We start from the raw sequence: 6,317 nt of genomic DNA, 5'->3' as shown, positions 1-6,317 counted from the left end.
AAACTAGGGACAACTAAATGGTTTAAACCTAAATAATAAAAATGTGTCATATGTTAGTTCGTAATTTTTTTATTTTTCTAATAAAAAATTATCAATTTGTATAATTCTTTTTGTAAAGATTTATATACAAATTAAATTTTGTTTGAATTTAAAGAGGAACACGATTTTTTAATTTAAAAAAAAAATAGGACTAAATTGATACAAAATAAAAATAGAGGGACTAAATTGAGACAAACGTAATGACACGTTGTAACAAGTGACACTGTCAGTGTCATGTCATACTGTTACTGCCACGTAGCACAATGTCAACTTGACACGTGATTTTTTTAAATTAAAAAAAAATTAAAAAATTAAAAAAAATATTTAAAAAATTAAAAAAAAAAACATAAACTGACACATAATTGTTTTAGTTTTTCAAAAAATAAGAATCCATTTAAGAAAAAAAGAAAAAAAAATGTAAAAATAAGAATCTATTTAAAAAAAGTAACTTAAACCTAGAAATAAATAATGTAATCTAACTTTCTTAATTGACATAAATATTTTTTTCTCTTATTTATATTTGAGACTATAGTGCACAGTATACAAGATCATGCATATTTCTTGATAAATTGTTACAACAAATTTGCTGCACAATGTTATAAAAAAAGAGTATTTTTTTTCAAGAATTTAATCGAAACAGCTCCATTATTTATTTTGTCCATTTTGTTGCTGAGAATTGGAGAACGTCGGCATATCCTTCCTTTGGTGATTATAAACTAATTTGCCATTCCAGTTATATGACTTCTACAAAACTTTTAATACATTTTAAAATAATGAATTGCTGAACAATGGTGAGGGTGGAAATAGAAAAAGGAATACATGTGAGAAGAACAGTAATGAGCGATGTTGCTATATACTTATGATCATTAGGTCTAAATTAATCTGATACAACACAATCCCATCGTACATTTACAAGTCTCCATGGTTAATTTGCAATGAACGTGGTTAATATTTGTAGTTTCTAGAATGCTGAATATTTGGTGATACATTCTCATGAGTTGGAATTATGTGGGAAGTTGAAGTTAGAGGATGAGTCAAAGTGCGACCACTCTTTCCCTGGAAATGCTTAGTGCTGCCACTGGTTTTCAATACTGCTCTGTTGGGAGGAAAATCAGTTTTGCTTTCTGCCATTGTAGGAGTGGATTTCCTTCCATCTTTAGGTATTTCAGAATGTGTCAGCTGTTCCTGGAAGCCAACCTTTGAACTTTTAGCTATTAGTAAAGTAATCAGAAAGTTCTAATGTAAAAGTTTCACAGAAAGTTCTAATGTAAGAGTTAACAATTTGAGAAAAATACCTTTTTTGTCTCACTCTTGGATGTTTTCCTTTCCTTATAAAAATCAGGTAGTGGCCTTGCTTTGAAGCAAAAGCTTTGGCGTAGTTTTCTAATAATCTCAGTCTCTGTTTTGTCCTGCAAATAAGAGGATTTGGTATAATTAATTGACTTAAGGAACAAAGTAACATAATTCTCACAACAATGTTTCATTCAATTCACCTTGTGTTTGGTCTGCAACTGCACTTTTTGTGCTTCATTAGCATTGAATTTTTCTTCGAGTTTCTAAAATTGATGAAGATAAACAAACAGATGAGTACTTTAATATCCAAAGTCTCAAAATGAGCTGAATATAAGAGAAAAATAAGGTTATTATTAGTTTTGCCTTCTTTCTTCTGGCAGCCCTTTCTTCTGTCCTCAAGCTGAAAGGGGATGATATAAGTGGAGACTTCATTCTGTTTCTGCATGCAAATAATACATTTTTAAGCAAAAGCCCCTTAAAGATGAATATAATATACTGGTAAAAGTACTTGCATTCCCAATCAATAACTTAGGAAACAAAAGCCTCCAAGTGGAGATAACTTACTCTCCAGAAAGAAAGCTCCATTTAAGGCCACCCGTATGGCTGCGTGGTGCTGAAGATAAATCAAGAGGTGTTTTGTTCCTAAAATTTTACAAATTTGCATACTCAATAAAGGATGCCAAACAGTGAGAAAAAACTGAAATCAAACAGTTTCACATTAGAATTATAATTAAACATGTTAAAAATAATGTACCTTTTCTTTTCAGTTAATGGGGTCAATGAAGAATGCTTTTGAATCTCCTTGGAAGCCTGCAATTGGAAAATGACTCACTTTAGCATCCTTGATAGACATTGCAACATGAATGAGCATGACAAAATGGCTGAAATACCATAGTTGGAGTTCTCATAGGAGTAAAGTTATCCTTTGAAGCCTTAGAAGGACCAGCACCAGCTCTGGTACTTTCAAACTTTCTCATGACTGATGCAGTTAACCTATTAAGTTCCCTAATGGGTGTAAAGTTAACTGATCTTGGAGTAGATCTCTTTTTGTCTGCAGTGCTTAATCCAACAGGCATATTGTTCACTGGTGTAACAATATTATCTCTTCTGAAAGAAATAGCAGCAGTGGACTTAATAGGTGTAGCGGTGAACTTGGAAGGCCTATTGCTCATTGGTGAAGCAATGTTATCTCTTTTGAAAGAAGTAGCTGTTGTGGGCTTAACAGGTGTAGTGGTGAACTTGGAGGTTCCATTTGCAGATTTTATGCTCATTGGTGAAGCAATGCTTTCTTTTTTGTAAGAAATAGCAGCTGTGGACTTGACAGGTGTAGAGGTGAACTTGGAGTTTCCATTAGCCTTTGATGACAACAACTTGAAGGAAGAAACTGGGGGTTTCTTCTTGCCCACATCAGCCAAAACTTCCTGATCAGAGATAGAGACCTGCTGCAATAACAAATCAGTGTTATGACCTCAAAATTTCAAAAGAAAAACATTCCAGGATATTAATTAACATATATAACCTTTACTAGTGGTGTCAAAATTGGTGCTACAGTTACACTAAACGTTTCATTTTGCTCCCTTTGTGCATCATCAAGATCTTCAAGCTGGTTTTGCAATTCAACCTCCATTGAATTTCCTACAACAGCAACTTCTTCCATCACTGCCTCAGTTCCCTCTACCTTCACACTTTCAGATGTAAGAGTCAAAACCTTTGCATCTTGCTCTACCTCGACAACCATTTCAGAATTTGGACTTGTTTGTGAATTATGAATGACAGTGTCATTGTCATTTTGATGAGTGACATTGTCATTGTCATTTGAATGAGTGACATTGTCTTCTTCTGGTCCAGTGGCATTGTTTTGTGCCCCATTGTTTGCTTGTTCAAGCAATGCAGCAGCCTTCTGAGCAGCAAGTTTCTTGTAGTGAGCTTCAAAGAAAGCCTTCTTCTGTGCAACAGAACCAGGTCTTGAGTATCTCTCTGCTTCCTCCACATAGCGGTTGTGTGAGAAACTAGACCACTTCTCCCATGCCAGGGACTCTGACATGAACCTCCCAAACGAAATTGACTGCCCAAGTGCATGAATTGGGTTGTTCTGAAACGCACAAGTTTCACAGTTTTTTCAAGATCAACCTTCATTCAACATAGAAAAAGAAAAATCTCCTCTTGATCAATTGCACCCAACAAAAGACCAAAATACAAAGCTTCAAACATTAAAAACTTGTATGAATCTCACTAGCGAACGCAGGAACTAACACCCTTTTGAAAATGCAATCTTTTTTTCTTTCATTCTACTGTATCACACACTGCATTCATGCTCAAGTAAAAGAGTATGAAAAAGATTTAAAAACTATGGAAGTTATTGGAAGAATTAAGAATCCAACAATGCATATTCTGGAAAACAGAAGTGAGTGCTGAATGAACTGACCTCGTTGGCTTCATTGGAAATGCCTGAAGCATAGCAGAATGGTTGCTGCATGAGACAAGTCGAGTCACCCATGTTTCACTGCAACGTCCAAACCTCAAAAGATCCAAACTTTACAACATTATTATTATGATTTCTTTGTTAGTATTAGCATTATTAGTATTAGTGTTATATATTTTTTTATGTATGTGACCGTTTGTTTCTGGGTACATTCAAATTTGAAATTCAAATCAGAAAGCATAGTTGGTTGTGTTGGAAAAGCAGACAACTTTAACATATTATAAAAAGTGGAGGGTGCTGCAATCTTCAATCTTTCTTAGTTTCCTGATTGTGGGGCCCACTCAAAGGTTGTAAGAAGAGGAGCCTGGCACTTTTAATAACAGGATAATAATATTTTTCCAAACATTTTAACTATCATTTTGTGGTATAAGATGGTATTTATGATTATTATTATTGATTCTGAAGTAATTTTGGATCAATCACGTAATGACATGTAAATATGTTGAAATATTGTTAAAAGAATGTTGTCAAAGTATTATTATTTTTAATAATAATGTCTAAAATGAGATTAATTTAATTTTATTATTTTTGCTATAATTCTTGTAAAAGTTAAGCTAAAATTTACAAATGATAGTGTTTTAAGTTTCTTTACTAATCTAACACAGTGAAAAAATAGGTAAAATCTGGTCCAAGATTGTTATAGTGAAGAATTAAATTCGGACAATGTTAAAAAAATTCAAATTCCATATTATTTTAAGAGTTATATTTCTATTACTAATTATATTTTAGTGTAAAGTTTATTTCAATTGCATAAAATTAACTGTTTATTATATATATTTTTTACTATTAGTTCAATTTTATTAAAAACTGTGTGCATTTGGATTTAAGCTTAATTCTCCAAAATCAAGTTGAAATAAATAATAGTTAATGGGATTTGATTTTATATTTGAGCATTCATTGAGTCTGAATACGGTTTAGAGTTTTTAATCTGTTCAAATTGAAACAAGGATTTATAACTTTTAATTTTTATATGAATTTGACATGAAAATGAAAGATAGCGACATTCAGAACTTGAATCCAAATCAACGGTAACTTTAGAATTGATTTTTTTTTTCTGATTAATTTTAGAATTGATTTATGGTTAAAACAATTATAAGAAACTTTTACGTTTTTTGGAAAAACGATGTATTAAGTTTTATTGTTAACTTGCTTTTGAGAGTAAGAATCAATCGTTCATTTTACTTAAAAAAATAAATTTTATTAAAATCAATATCGCAAAATAAATTTCAGTCAAAATTAATTTAGCAAATGGTCATCCAAACATCTAAAATTTAAGTTCCTCAATTTTATGATAAATCTACTAAATACCTCAATTATAATTATAATTAAACATTTGAAGTATTGTTGATTTTAACTTGCTTTTAAATTATGCGAAACTTTTGGGCATTCATTATGATATAAAAAATGAGTAATTTGTTAGTATGTAATTTTTTTTTTCTTAATTGTTTGAATTTGGTGAAACTTCAATTCGTAGTATTGATATTTGTTGGTAATGTGAAAATTATAGTGTGTTATATAACTGGATGTGTATGTCAAAATGAAAAAACATTTTTTAATTTTATTTAATTCACTTTTATAAAATTTGTAGTTAATTATATTGTAATATATGTTTTACTTTTAGTTATTTTGATATGCTTTCTTGTGATAAAACATATATATTTTGAATATAATACTAAATTAGATATTTGTAGGCAGCTCATAATACAATAGATCAGAAAATAATAAATTTTATTAAGATAAATTTAGATGACTATGATACTATTTTAAAAAAATAACTTTACATCAAATTTAATTTTTAATCAACTCATAAAACGAATAAAAACACTTTTCAATATATATATATATATATATATATATATATATATATATATATATATATATATATATATATATATATATATATATATATAAACCTTTTTAATTTTAGTATACTTTATAAATTTCCCACCCCAAAATATTCTACATTTATCTTGCGATATCAAAAATATTTTATGAAGATATATTATTAAAGAAGAGATTTAAACTACTTGTATATAATAAATTTATATTATTTTAAATTGATGTGAAAATTTTACCATTATCTGAAAATAAACTTCTAAAATTTTACGTTTTGAGTGAATTAACTAAAAACCAAACATAGTTTGAGTTACCTAAAAAAACACTTAAGAGAGATTTATAATTTAGGTGCAAATAAATAAATAAAAGATGTTTCATAAAGCTGAAAAAAGAAGGAAGAATCACATGATGTTATAATGGCAGTGACTGTAACTGAATTATGAAAGGGCACGTGCCTGTTTCCAACGTTATAGATTATGCACCAATCATATGAGCGTAAGTGGGACTTAACGAAGAAAAGAGAACTATCATCCTTCATATATTGATCAATTATTTATTTTTTATTTAATAATTATTTTAATTCTTATTTTTGTCATTTTTATTTAGAGTTTTCTCTATTTTTTGTTTAATTTGATTATTTTATCTAATAGTGTCTAAATCCTTAATG

General features: G+C 29.5%; 1 protein-coding gene across 4 annotated transcripts; it reads right to left on the bottom strand.

Annotated features, from left to right (window-relative positions):
* Window positions 1-861: 861 nt before the first annotated feature.
* On the bottom strand, window positions 862-3,908 carry LOC106766914 (protein WVD2-like 4). 4 transcript variants are annotated; one of them, XM_014651702.2, is made up of 9 exons: window positions 3,758-3,908; window positions 2,852-3,424; window positions 2,223-2,774; window positions 2,087-2,142; window positions 1,897-1,974; window positions 1,696-1,771; window positions 1,533-1,595; window positions 1,335-1,448; window positions 862-1,236 (listed from the first exon to the last, which is right to left on the bottom strand). In XM_014651702.2, the coding sequence occupies exons 1-9, from the start codon at window positions 3,827-3,829 to the stop codon at window positions 985-987; spliced, it is 1,836 nt and encodes a 611-aa protein (XP_014507188.1). In that variant the 5' UTR covers window positions 3,830-3,908; the 3' UTR covers window positions 862-984. The 4 variants fall into 4 exon arrangements, with proteins under 4 accessions (XP_014507188.1, XP_014507190.1, XP_014507189.1 ...); XM_014651704.2 differs by having other exon boundaries at window positions 862-1,224; XM_014651703.2 differs by having other exon boundaries at window positions 2,223-2,771; window positions 3,758-3,907.
* Between the last annotated feature and the right edge of the window lie 2,409 nt (window positions 3,909-6,317).

The sequence above is a fragment of the Vigna radiata genome, chromosome 7, assembly GCF_000741045.1.
Source record: "Vigna radiata var. radiata cultivar VC1973A chromosome 7, Vradiata_ver6, whole genome shotgun sequence".
NCBI classification, from domain to species: domain Eukaryota; kingdom Viridiplantae; phylum Streptophyta; class Magnoliopsida; order Fabales; family Fabaceae; genus Vigna; species Vigna radiata.
The sequence above is the reverse complement of the archived record's forward strand: the minus strand, read 5'-3'. Positions and strand labels throughout refer to the sequence as shown.

Excerpts from the sequence above, each read along its gene's own strand:
- LOC106766914 (XM_014651702.2), bottom strand. The coding sequence starts at position 3,829 with ATGGGTGACTCGACTTGTCTCATGCAGCAACCATTCTGCTATGCTTCA. Across the intron at positions 3,425-3,757 it reads TTTCCAATGAAGCCAACGAG|AACAACCCAATTCATGCACT; the intron begins GTCAGTTCATTC and ends TGTGCGTTTCAG. Across the intron at positions 1,449-1,532 it reads AGTTGCAGACCAAACACAAG|GACAAAACAGAGACTGAGAT; the intron begins GTGAATTGAATG and ends TCTTATTTGCAG.